At 41.4% G+C, this 13,212-nt stretch overlaps 1 protein-coding gene across 1 annotated transcript in view; it reads right to left on the bottom strand.

Annotated features, from left to right (window-relative positions):
• SARS2 (seryl-tRNA synthetase 2, mitochondrial) overlaps positions 1–13,212 on the bottom strand; it is a 172,439-nt gene that overhangs the window by 124,636 nt on the left and 34,591 nt on the right. The window contains exon 3 of the mRNA XM_085624994.1: positions 5,265–5,294. Within this exon, the coding sequence (XP_085481120.1) occupies positions 5,265–5,294 (30 nt within the window). The remainder of the gene's footprint in view (positions 1–5,264; positions 5,295–13,212) is intronic.

Here is a 13,212-nt window from a genome sequence, read left to right as displayed (position 1 = left end):
AAAAGTGTGAAACCCAATCCGCCCCTAAGATGTTACACTGGGGCAGGGAGCTGGTGCAAGCATTCCTTGACCTAATGCTCTTCACTCTGTTCAAAAAAGTACTGCTGTTGCCCCCCCCCCCAGTACAGATGACATCAGCAACTCCCAATCCCTGTTATAAGGGCCTCCATCTAGTTTTTAAGAGCCGATTTGTAGGCCGAATGGGCTGCCATAACACCTGCTTGCACTCTAGGAGTGATGGATAAGACCCGTCTTAAGTTAAGGTTAGCCACCGAACACGACGTGTTAATCCACTGTGGCGCATCTGCATCAGTCCGGATAGGTTTTAAAAGAAGCTGTTTAATGGCTAGACTTTGACTGTTGTAATGGGGCAACATAATATCTCCACGGAAATCTGCCAAGCAGTTAAGAAATAACCTTTGGTGCAGGCTCAAAAGAGACGGTAAGAGGGATTTTTAAGTCTCCAAGACAACCTGTGGCCGTCACCGGTGTAACACATAGGTAATATCGCTGGGGTAGGTTGAGATATGTTTACAGGCAAAGGTCTCATGATAGTGAATGCATTATATTTGCCCCAAACTGTATGCACAACTTTACCACTACTGAAAAGATGAAAAAGATTTTGGTTACAAAAATATAATCAATAATGGCAGATCGACTATGCCCTCTATAAGTGGGCCGGTGGTACTCATCCCCAGTGAATGTATCAACTAGGTTCACCAGGCCATGCTTTGCTAGATAACTAGCCATTTCCCACACCTCTCATTGCAGGTTTCTATCTGAGCTTCTCTTTTACAAGTCCCATCCCACTCCAAAGGTTTTCCCACTTTAGCATTAAAATCACCATATAACAAGTACAGGGGTTGCATACACCGGCCGCCCTTGCGTGATGACAAATTGGTGAGAGAATCAATCAACTGAGAAAAATGTATACACTTCAGGTTAAGAAAAGCGTTATTCTAGAAGTTAATTAAATAAAATGTAAATCGAGTAACCCTGTCGCGAAGCTGCAACATTTGGGAAATAGCAGACCCAGGATCAATGGATTTAACTTCCACACAAGTTTAAATGTACCCAAACCTAGAGGCCTCCCGCTGCCCTCCACCGGGAAGAAGCAATCGCCAGGCATTAATAGCAGGCAATGCTCAAAGGGTATGTACACCAGTCAGTGGCAAGAGCAAATCATCTAAAGCAAGTGAAAAGAAGTGGAAGTAGTCCCAAGAGGCTGTTCATCATGAAGCATACAGTCTTGAACCAAAAAGTAAGGCTCAAGAGAGCCAATAAAAGTTAATGATAACAGAAGCAAATCTATTAAGGAGAAATACAAAGAATCAATTACTCAACACAATTCTCGATATTTTACCCTTGTAAGAAATGAAGGCCCTGATTACGATGTCGGTCGGAGTTGCCTCCGACCCACATCGCTGCGATGGGGAACCGACCGACCTACCTCAGGTCGGAGGTTCCGACACCGCAATTAGGACACCACCGCATATGGTGCAGTCGCAAACTTCCATTTGCCAATGGGAGCTTGTGTGGCAGGCCGGAACTGCCCGCAGCACATGCTCCCATTGAGAAATTGAAGTTTTTACACATCCCTTCACTGTGTGGCAGGCACCTCATGGTGCCTGCCACACGGTGCAGGGATGTGAAGGGGGCACCATAGGCCCCACGGCCACATGCGAAGGGTCCAAGGGACCAAATACACTTTCCGACAGCAGTTTCATGTCGGAACTGAGTCAGAATCCCCAGCTGGTTTAGACTCCGACCACCGTCATTGTAATACAGTGGTCGGAGTGTAAACCTACAATGTTGGTTGGAAAGCCTCCGACCAGCAAACGGAGGCTTTCCTACCAATATTGTAATTAGGCCCTAACTTGCTAGTCAAGGGGTGTTGACTACCTACCTAGAGTACTAATCACAATCCTTGGCAGGGTGAACACTTAGGGCCGGATTACGAGATTGGCGGATCCGCTACTCTATAACAAACGAAACGGATATCCCGCCCGCCGTATTACGAGTTCCATTATATCCAATAGAACATAATGGAACTTGTAATACGGCGGACAGGATATTCGTCATGATTATGATAGAGTAATCCGTCTGCCAAACTTGTAATCAGGCCCTTAAAGTCACTAAATCAACCCCCTGGTAACCATGGCTCAGAGCAGACAAGATTGACTTAGCGTAATGTGTAAATTATTTATGCAGTAACCAAAACAGCAATAAAAAGCATTAAGCGCCAACCACAGTCAACTGGTCAGGGTAGACTGGGAACAAGGCAAGATTTGAGGCCGAGCAATATGGAATTGCTTCTCATTGTATAGTAAGGCATGGATTTGAATGGCCTATCATTTTACAGAGAAGTATGGTACAGTATGGCCTGTCCTTCTATAGTATGGTATGGTATAGTATTGCCCGTCATTGCATAGTGTGGCATGGGATGGCCTACAATTCTATAGTATGGTATGGTATAGTATGGTATGACCTATCACCGCATGGTATGGCATCTCATTGTATGGCATGGTATAGATTGGTATGGCCTGTCACTTTAAACTGGAGCATGGTATGGTCTGTCATTGTATGTGATGGAATTGTATGGTATGGTATTTCATAACATTGTATGGTGTGGTCTGCTATGGCCTGTCATTGTATAGTGACTATTGTATGGCCTGTCATTGTATATACTATAGTATGGAATGGTATGGCCTGTCATTGTAGAATATGGTATGGTATGGTTTGTCGTTGTATAGTACAGTATGGTATGATCTGTCATTGAACAGTATGGGAAGACCTGTCATTTTATAGTATGAGATGGTATGCTCTGGCATGGTATAGCATGGTATGGCATTGATTGCCATTGTATAGTGTGGTATTGTATAGGATGTTGTGGCATGTTATTGTATAGTAATGTATGGCCTGCGATTGTACATTCTATTATTGTATGTTCTGCAATTGATTATTATGGTATGGTATTTTATGGTATGGTATGGTGTGCCCTATCATTGTGCAGTATGGGATGTTATGACCTGTTTTATAGTATGGTATGGTTTGATAGTATGGCCTGTCATTGTATGGGTTGTTGTATATTATGGCTTGTAATAGTATGGTATGGCCTGTTATTTTATAGTAAGGTATGGACTGCAATTGTATATTGTGGGATAGTATGGCCTGTCATTGTATGGTATGGTCGGCCATTTAATAGTATAGTATGGCATGGTCTGTCAATGTATAAGGGGGCATGGAATTCCTTGTTATTGTATAGTATGGTATGCTATGGTATGGCCTGTAATTGTATACTATAATCTGTCACTTTATAGTATTATATGTTATGGCTTGTCATTGTAAAGTATCAGATGGTATGGTCGGTCATTGTATGGTATGGTATGGCTTATCATTGTATAGTGTGATATGGTATAGTATGTTGTGGCTTGTTATTGTATAGAAAGGTATGGACTGCAATTGTACATTATGATATGGTCTGTACTTGTATATAAATGGTATGTGTCTGTGCTATGGTACAGCCCATCACAGTACGGTATGGTATGGTATGGTATGGTATGGCCTGTCATTGTATAGTATGGTAGGATATGGGATGGGATGGTCTGTCATAGTGTGTTATGGAATGTTATTGAATAGTATGGTATGGTATGGCTTGTCATTGTATAGTGTGATATGGTATAGTATGTTGTGGCCTGTTATTGTATTGAAAGATAGGGACTGCAATTGTACGTTATGATATGGTCTGCACTTGTATATAAATGGTACGTGTGTGTGCTATGGTACAGCCCTTCACAGTAAAGTATAGTATGGTATGGCCTGTCATTGTATAGTATGGTAGGATATCGGATGGTATGGTCTGTCGTGCGTTATGGAATGTCATTGAATAGTATGGTATGGTATGGCTTGTCATTGTGTAGTGCGATATGGTATGGCCTGCTATTTTATAGTAAAGAATGGCCTGTCATTGTATGGTATGGTCTGTCACTGTACGGTATGTTACACTATGTCTTATTGTATGATATGGTATGGCCTGTCATGGCATATTTAAGTAGGTATGATATGGCCTGTCATTGTATACGATGGTCTGTCATTCTATAGTATGATATGGGATGACCTGTTAAAGGCCTGTCATTGTATAGTATAGTATCTGTATGGTATGGCACAGAACCTGTCATTGTACAAAAGGGTATGGTATGGCCTGTCATTGTATATTATAGTATCTGTATGGTATGGCATGACATGGCTTGTCATTCATTGTACAGTATGGTATGGCTTGTCATTGTACAGTATGGTATGGTACTTCATTGTATAGTATGGCCTAGAGTGGTATGGTATTCCTGCCATTGTATAGTATGGTATGGTCTGTCGTATCTTGTGTTTATGCTGCATCAAAGGGTGGTAGGGAGAGAATGAAAAGTAAAAGGGACCAGACACTAACACCGATAACAAGCAGGTGAAATCAACAGCACAGTGAAAATCATAAAGAAGACAATCTAAAAATGCATTGTAGTAATAATCTTGTAATTATGCTGCTTTACGTTTCTCATCCAGAGTAAACCACATCCTGCCAAAGTGTACCTATTTCAAATAACGGAGACTGGGTATGAAAAGCAGAAGGGAACAAATAATGAACATGGAAAACCAGCGGGTGAAAGCAACAGTGTGGACCAAAACCAGGAGGAAGACAATCTAAAAATACCTACACACTTAGGCACTGCTGTAAACAAAAGATGAAAATAGGCGGAGACAGAACGCGGAAGAAGTGGAAGGACACTCATTAAAAAAAAAAAAAAGTACTGCTTTGGGGAAAAGAGAGACACACAAACAGAAAGTGGAGCAAGCATGCGCTGCCCAAACAGAAGCTATCAAATAAGAGTTACAATAAAGTCAATAAATGGTCAGCAATGGGCGAGCTTCAAACCCAATTTAAGCTCACAAAATGTCTCACAATCTACAATGCATTCACTGTCTCATGTGAGACCTACACAGGAACCACTACACTTCCCGTCATCAATGCAGGTAAGGAATTTCAAAAGTTAAAAAAACAGAGAGAAAAAAACAAAATAACAGTCTGCAGAGCTAAGGAGAGTAGAAGACGGGAAACACTGAATGACATTGAGTAAGGACAATGCCAGAGAGCCGAGAGAAGATGGTTGAACTGTCCGAGGTCCTCATAGTAAGCAAATGTCTCTTTCATTCTTTCAAAATGATGTCACAAACATATTTTTCGCATTAAAAGAAGAATCAAGTTTTATCCTTACCGCCTTCACATTTTCTTTACCGTGCTCCAACTGTGGGATAGAGAAACAAAGAATTAGTCTCTTGGGAGAAAGGTAAGAGGAGGTGAATTTGTGAGTTCAGTGGAGTTTCAAAAAATGCTGTTGCGTTTCAATGCCTTGTATCTCATGCCTCAATGCTTGTTCAGAAGGGGTAGATGACGTGAAAGTTTGTGTAGATATCTGTGGGTTTCATCCCATGCCTGGATGCGGTTCTGGCAGGGATCTGATGATGTGGAGACACATGAAGATATCTGTGGGTTTCATCTCATACCTCAATGCATGTTCTGGAGGGGGGCTGATAACGTGGGTGTGTGTTTAAATAATTATGGGATTCTTGAGTGGAACATTATGATGTGGACATGTGCAAGGATATCTGTGGGTTTCATCCCATGCATGAATGCATGTTCTGAAGAGGATTTGATGATGGGGAGGTGTGTGTGCATATCTGTAGGTTCTATCCCACACCTGGATGCATCTTCTGGAGGAGACTTGATGATCGACTTGTGTGCATAAATGTGTTCCAACCCATGCTTGAATGCGTGTTCTAGAGGGGGCCTGGTGATATGGAGGTTGTGTGGTGAACTGTAGGTTTCATAGTATACATCTGTGTGAATAGAGCTAGAAAGGTTTGTAGTTGTGCAGGGTTGTGTGTGCACTGGTGGATTTGAAGGCAAGAAGGAATGCATGTACAGATTAGTGAGGACTGGAAATAGCACAGGGGAAGGCGTCCAGTTTTAATAATCTGAAAATGAGTAGGGGATACATCTACATGTTTAGTGTTGTGTAGTAAGTATCAATGACGGTGTGAATGAGTGTCTGGATATCTAAAGCTTTAAAGGTGTGCAACAAAGCATTTATATCATTAGGATTTGCTGCAGTGTAGGGTTCGGTCTTTATCCAAACAGCGTGTTTCTGTGGGTTAAATGGTGCACAAGAGTGTGATCAAATTTGCGAATGTCAAACAGATGGAGATACCAGTGAATGTCTGCGTTGGAATGTGTGGCTGGGGATGTATATAGGGACACATGCAGGAAAAAGGTGATAACAGAGGACTGTTGTTTCCAGTGCTATAGTCATCTACAAATTCACAAATGTAAACAAACCATAAACCGAAATCCGACATGGGTTGAGGATATGTTACTTCTTGAAAACACAAGAAACACTCATATGTCCCTGTTTTGCCAGCCTTTTATACACCTAGTATGGTAGTTAGACAGCTGTAGAATTCAAATCGGACAATCTGTGGTAGGTTTTGGAATATACAGAGGGTGGCGGAAGTCAAAAATTCTATACAGGAGGACAAAAAATATTGTTGATATCCAAGTGGTCAACGAGGTGGGGGGGCGTCGGTGAAAGTGTAGGTGTGGTAATCCACTGCACACAAGCAGTGGGTGTGTGATTCAAATAGCTTTTACAACACACTTAGTAAAACTGATATTGTTATGCTATACTCTATGTAGGATCAAAAACTGTAAATAGATAGGTAAAGGTTTGAACTCACTGGTGAAGTGGACCAAAAAAACAGAAAGACTTCACGGTAATCATTTTCTAATGATAAAAATCAAGATGTATCAAAAGGTGGAGTCTGTACAACTTTTGTTGTAATGGGACATTTACAAACTCTTTCTTCTAACATTAGCAGGTTAAATAATAAGATGATGCATACGGCGGTGATGTCTTTGGCTGCATATTTATAGTCCTTCAATAGTTGCATTTCAAGAGGCCCAATGTTTGTTGGGTCAGCAGAAGCAGCTCAGAGGGCTTCCTTCCTTTTTAGTTGTGTCTTGTGCGGCCCTTAAGACAGACATTCATGGGAAACGTATTGCTTTATGTACTTATTTAAATGGCTTTGTGTCATCCTCCATTAGCCATCCATTTCTTTGGCTCCAAAGCCATAAGACATTAGCTTAAGGCACTATCAATCCCATTGTAGCCCTACCCATGGGAGTAGTTTAGTTTTATCGTCATTCTATTGGTTGTTTGGGCGTGCTCTTCCACCGTCATTGGATTGCATGAAGGACTATTTTACATCTGAAATCCGCTGGTCCAGTAGCACGATGGAAGCTTAGTGCTGGCAAAAGCAGCTGAGAAGTGGATTCTACAGAAAAGTAATCAAACGTTTTATTTCCTAGTGTCTATTTTGAAATGCTTTTGTTTGTGCTTGCTCCCCATGTTGCCTAGCTAACATTTGCAAGGACAATAGGTTTGACATGTGTACGTTGTCAAATCACCGGAACCCACGCCATACAAAAGTCAAACTTATTGACTTTACCAGTACTTGATAAGAAAGGTGTTGATTTCCAGATAACCAAGTATGACAGTGATGTTACCTGGCACTGAGGCTGGGCTACATTCTCTGGTGAAGATAGGACCCTTACAATAAACAGTGAGTTACTACGATTCTGTAGAGGGCGATCCAGTCTTTGAATAACTTATTGGTTTCTTTAATGTCAACAAAAGAAAACGTAATCATTTGAGGAGATTATAACTGTATCCTGTCCATAATGGTAGATTCCTTGGAAGAGGAACTTAGTAGATGTAAGGCTTTTCAGAATATGAAATCATAGGTCTTTTAGATCTCAGTAGACAATGTTGCCAGACTTCCAGGAACCATACTTTTATCTGCCAGATTTAAAATTGCCTCCAGGATATATTTTTTTAAATTTCATACGCCAAATATTTTTCTGATCAAACAGCTATTCAGTTGGGTTATGAGCTACCAGATTCCAAATGTCAACAGCCTAGATGGAGGCTGAAAACACTACTGCAAAATTAAGTTTGGTTAGGGAAAACAATGTTATTTAGCTCAATTGTTTTGTAGTTAATTGTGATTTTTTCAATATCTGTATGTATACGAAATGAGAAATAATTCTCGCTCTGAAATTTAATGTTTCATGGAGGAGAAATCTTTTGGAATATCCCACCCAACTGAAGAGAATAAAAAGGAGAAAACAAAAGACAACATTAGACATTTTTACTATAAATCCGACAGTTAACACAGCAGCACTATACCGATATCAAGCAGATCAGAGTATAAATAGATTTGTACCACTGTTTATCTCTGCTATCTTTGAGGCGCCCTCCACCTGAAATGGCAAAATCATTAAATATACCATTTACAAAATATGAAAAAGACAAGTTGGGATCCAGCTTGTCAAAGGGTATGGCCTGTGGGGAAGACAAGACAACATCAGAGCTCTATGAAACCTTTATTAATGTAATCAAAATCCCACTGTTCAAACTATTAAATTCGATTTTTGCTGGTGGGTTAATGCCTACCTCGTTCCATTCTCGGATAGCTGAGTATTTGGTTTCAACAACACAAACTGGCAGTAGGTAGAGGGCCTTATAGGATAACTACACTCCTTAATTTGGTTTAAAAGTTACCAACTATAAAGCCTGCAGACAGAAGTTTTAGCCAGGGTTGAACACTAGGTCCATCAAAACTAAAATGTCTTCATTTCTGGGCGCCAACATAGTTTCTTATTAAAAAAATGACTGATTTGATACGAAGAAGATTCCAGCTTTCATCCTTGTGAGCTGGCCCTATTCACCATCATGGATATTTGGGGCTTTCCCAGCTAACTTACAAAGATATTAGCTCACTGGTATCAAGATTCTACAACCACCATTACAATTAACTCTAATATCGCAGGCACTGAAAGGTTGCTAGGGACACCAGAAGTGGCCAATGTCACCGGTTTGCTTTGCTTTCTTTGAGCCTATGGTAGGGTCAAATCATTACTCAGAAAAATCCAAAACTTCAGTGTTTACATCAACTAAATGGAAACTATGTGTAGGTACTATAATTTCACTTTAAAGAGCTGATAAAATAATGTCAAAAGCAAGTTTAAAATAATTAGTACGTTTATGGATAGCGGGAGACATAAAATTAATTAGGGTAAAACTCATTCACTGTTTAAAAATCACAAGGATGTATTACGGGTTGCCCTGAAGAAAGGATATTTAGGCACCGCAAAATATTATTCAGTAATATTCATTATGAAGGCGTATATGATTTAAACGATACATATCTAAGGAGGTTTTCCGCGGACAAATTTTAAATATTAACAGATGTTTTTTTGCCATATGTACAAAACCAATAATTAAAAAAATTGAAAATAGCACAATCATAGGATTACATAGGATATATCCTGTTGGGCGGTATTCCGATAACACATTTGTCTGCTATATAGGAGAACTCTTTGCCTATCCGTACACTCCTTCCACCAAAGTCGATATCAGTAACAAACAGTACATTAGCCTATCCAATAAAAATAGTTGAAGGGCCCTATATTTTCTTGTACTTAGTCGGATAACCACGGACTAGGTAGACCTAGTGTCCGAGTTGTGAATTTCTATCCATCCCTGTCTACCATTTGGGTATTGGGGGTACATTCCTATTTAACAGTAGCGAGCTATGTCTCTTTCTACTATTAAAAAATTATCCCCAAAGACCCAATCGTGAATCACAGACAGAAGAGAAGCCCAATGGTATAACTTCATATTTGCCATTCCCAAGAACGCCATTGAATGCGGATTGTGCACATTTGTACCCCATGCAACTTGCGGGGCCTTGCCACATCATATCGGGGCTCATCCCGGCCTTGCTTTCAGAAAAGAATCTTTCAGGCATTTGCAGTGGGTAATTATGCATAATGTATAGAAACTTGTTAAGACTAATCAATTTAAGAAGGATGACTCGCCCCATTGTTGACACAAAAAGGACACTACAAGGGTCAGTATCTCTGCAAAATCAATCAATCAATGGCTGGGGCTGATTAAGCTCTATAGCCATGGATCAGCTATAACTAACACACCCAAATATTTCAACAGACTCTGTTGTACCGTAACTTGTGGGAGATTTGGGATAGGGAGATATCCTTCCTTAACGGCACGATAACAGTTTTGTCCTAATTGGCCCTGAGACCTGAAGCCATCCTATATACCTCAAAAATTGTCACCAATCTTTCCTCAATCCACTGTTGACATTTAGAGTACAACTGCAAAACATCTGCATATAACAAAATACAGTCTTCTGTACCAGAGTGAGTATTGACTGTATTAACAAAGAATCGATTCATGTGTGCACAAGCCCATACTTGTTATGTTGATTAGATTTAACATAAAATTAAATATAATTAACATAACGAGTATGGACATTAATACTTTTCAAAACTGCTCTAACGGAGGTTCTGGACAAAACTGCGGCACTCAGGAAGATGAATAACACAAAACTGCAATCCTCTGCTCCTTGGCATACAATAGAGCTAAAACCAGAAAAATTCACACGTTAAAACAGAGCGAAGATGGAATAGTACTACAATTCCACAGGACAAGGACTTTTATAAATTAGCTCTGTCTAGATATCATTAAAACATCAAATTTACACGGAAGTGCTTGATCACTAACCAAATTGAATGAGCGGGCAATTCACCTAGAGGGTTCTTCAAGATCATTCGTGATTTTAACAGCCCTCAGGCCTGTGCCCAGTCCTCTTTAGTGTCGCAGGAACTGTGCGACTCTCTCACCACTTTTTTTTTCAGGAGAAAATCTCTCTGATCTACCTAAACTTCAACACTCCTACAATTACAGATACTTGCGACAATAGCAGTGCTGCTGATATGGGAGCAAAAGGGACACCTACACTGAACTTGTTCAAACCCTTCTCTCTGGAGGAGGTCCAGAGATACTTTTGCACACTGAAATTAGGCTCTCCCCTAGATATCTGTCCTCCCAGAGTTATGGCTACACTCTCTAGACATCTTGCTCAGACTATTCAATTTATGTTTAATCTAACCATGGAAACGAGTACTAATCCCTCTGAATGGAAAGCGGTGCAAGTCCCAGCTCATTTGAATCCTAACACCTTATCTAATTACCGTCCCAGCTTATCTTGAAAAGAATAAGATTCTGGATCTTCCGCAGTCCGGATTTAGACCCGGCCATAGCACAGAAATGGCCCTTCTGGCCGTCACAGACTATCCGAGACTCTCACTGGATGCAGGAATCCATTCCTGGTAGAGCTGCTGGATCTTTCTGCAGCCTTTGATACAGTCTCACTCGAGGCTGTTGAAGAAACTGCGCGAGATAGGCATTCAGGGGACAGCTCTCAAATGGTTACATAGTTTTCTGGAAGACAGATTCCAAACGACCACTCTCGGCCCCTATACCTCTCGCAAGATACAGCTGGGCAAGGGTGTTTCACAGGGCTCATGTTTGAGCCCTACCATGTTCAACATCTATATGGCACCCCTTGCTACGATTATTGAGCCTTTTGGCTTTGAAATAATATCTTACGCTGATGATACTCTGCTGACATTTACTTTTGATAAAGATCTGGCCATATCCAAAGATTGCTTTACTAAGGGAATGTTATCCATCTCCAGTTGGATGACTGATTATCATCTACAAAGGAACATAGACAAGACCGAGATCATGCTATTCGGCAATGCCACCACTCTGTGGTCAGATGAGTGGTGGCCCCCTCAATTGGGCTCAGTACCCCCTCCCAGACAGTCTGTGAAGAACCTTGGCATAAAAATTGACCAAGCCCTCTCCATGAAAGATCATATTCTGGTTACCATTGGATTGTGCTATCATAATATGCGTCTACTATGCAGAATTGTTCCCTAATTTCCGATTCCCACCAGAAGAACGTTAGTTCAAGCCCTGGTAGTGAGCCGACCAGACTACGGGAATGCTCTACTGGGTGAGGTAAATGAGACACTTATGGCTAAACTACAAGTAGTTAAAAACACAGCAGCCAGGCCTTTCCTCAATTGTCTGCCTGTTACCCCTGACGGCCCCTTCGTTTAAAGCTCTGCATTGGCTGCCAGTAAGGAAGAAGAGCATTTTTAAGATCTGCTGTCTCACTTATAATGCCTTAAGGGGCAAAGGCCCCAGATATCTCCAACAAAAAATCAAACGGTATGTACCCACCAGAAGCCTAAGATCTAAGGACAAAGCCCTGCAGAGCAGACTCCATATCTGCTTGGATAGATGTTGTGGGAGAGCCCTTTCCCATCTGGCTCCTTTTTGTTGGAACAGACTCCCTGTGCATAGTCGTATCTGTACAGACTATTGCCAATTTAGGAAACTGTTGAAAGTTTCCCTATTTTAAAGTGATCTCTTTTCTTGTGGATGCTTGCTTGCAACTGTAGGCAGTGCTGAGATGTGAACTGTATTAAATATAATTATCATAACATAACATATGCTGCCTAATAGTGAAATCCATGTATCAGGGCTTCTCTTATGATACATACCGAGCAAGGCTCTATGATGAGCGTGAATAGTAAAGGAGATAGCAGACATCCCTGTCTGGTCCCCCACTTGATGGGACATTAGTTTGATAATTGCCAATTAGCATTTATCAGGGTCCACAGCTGTGTATAAAATAGATATACCCAATGAATAAACTTGGGACTGAAGTTACATCATCAATTGTTAAGCACTAATTTGACAATATAATCTTGGAATATACAAGTACAAAATGAAAGGTAAACATTTCTGAGGGCGTGGCAACAGCGGCAATGGAGATGAATGCGTAGCTTCGAACTACGAAGTCAACGGCCCGCTGGAGACTCCGTCCTGACCAACATGCCTAGCCCAGCTCCTCCTGTCATTGCCTAGCAGTTGGAGGGGACTGGAAGCGAGTGTCCTTGGGCTATGGGCCCCGGGGAGCCCTTGAGTTGGCATGAGCTACCCCTGTATCAAGGGCTTAAGCCCTGCCGCAGAGAGGACCACAGCCTGGAGCTTGGCCAAGCTGAGGACTCCGACTGGCAGCTGCGGGGGTGCGGAGGAGACGAAAGTGAGGCTGTCAGGGTGGTTGGAGGCCCAGGTAGTGGTGTTACCAGCCATAACTTGAAACCTGGGTGTGGCTGGGAGGAGCCACGATCACGGACAGCGGCGGCCAGCCATTTTGTCAGGA

Source organism: Triturus cristatus, chromosome 9, assembly GCF_964204655.1.
Source record: "Triturus cristatus chromosome 9, aTriCri1.1, whole genome shotgun sequence".
Lineage (NCBI taxonomy): Eukaryota > Metazoa > Chordata > Amphibia > Caudata > Salamandridae > Triturus > Triturus cristatus.
The sequence above is the reverse complement of the archived record's forward strand: the minus strand, read 5'-3'. Positions and strand labels throughout refer to the sequence as shown.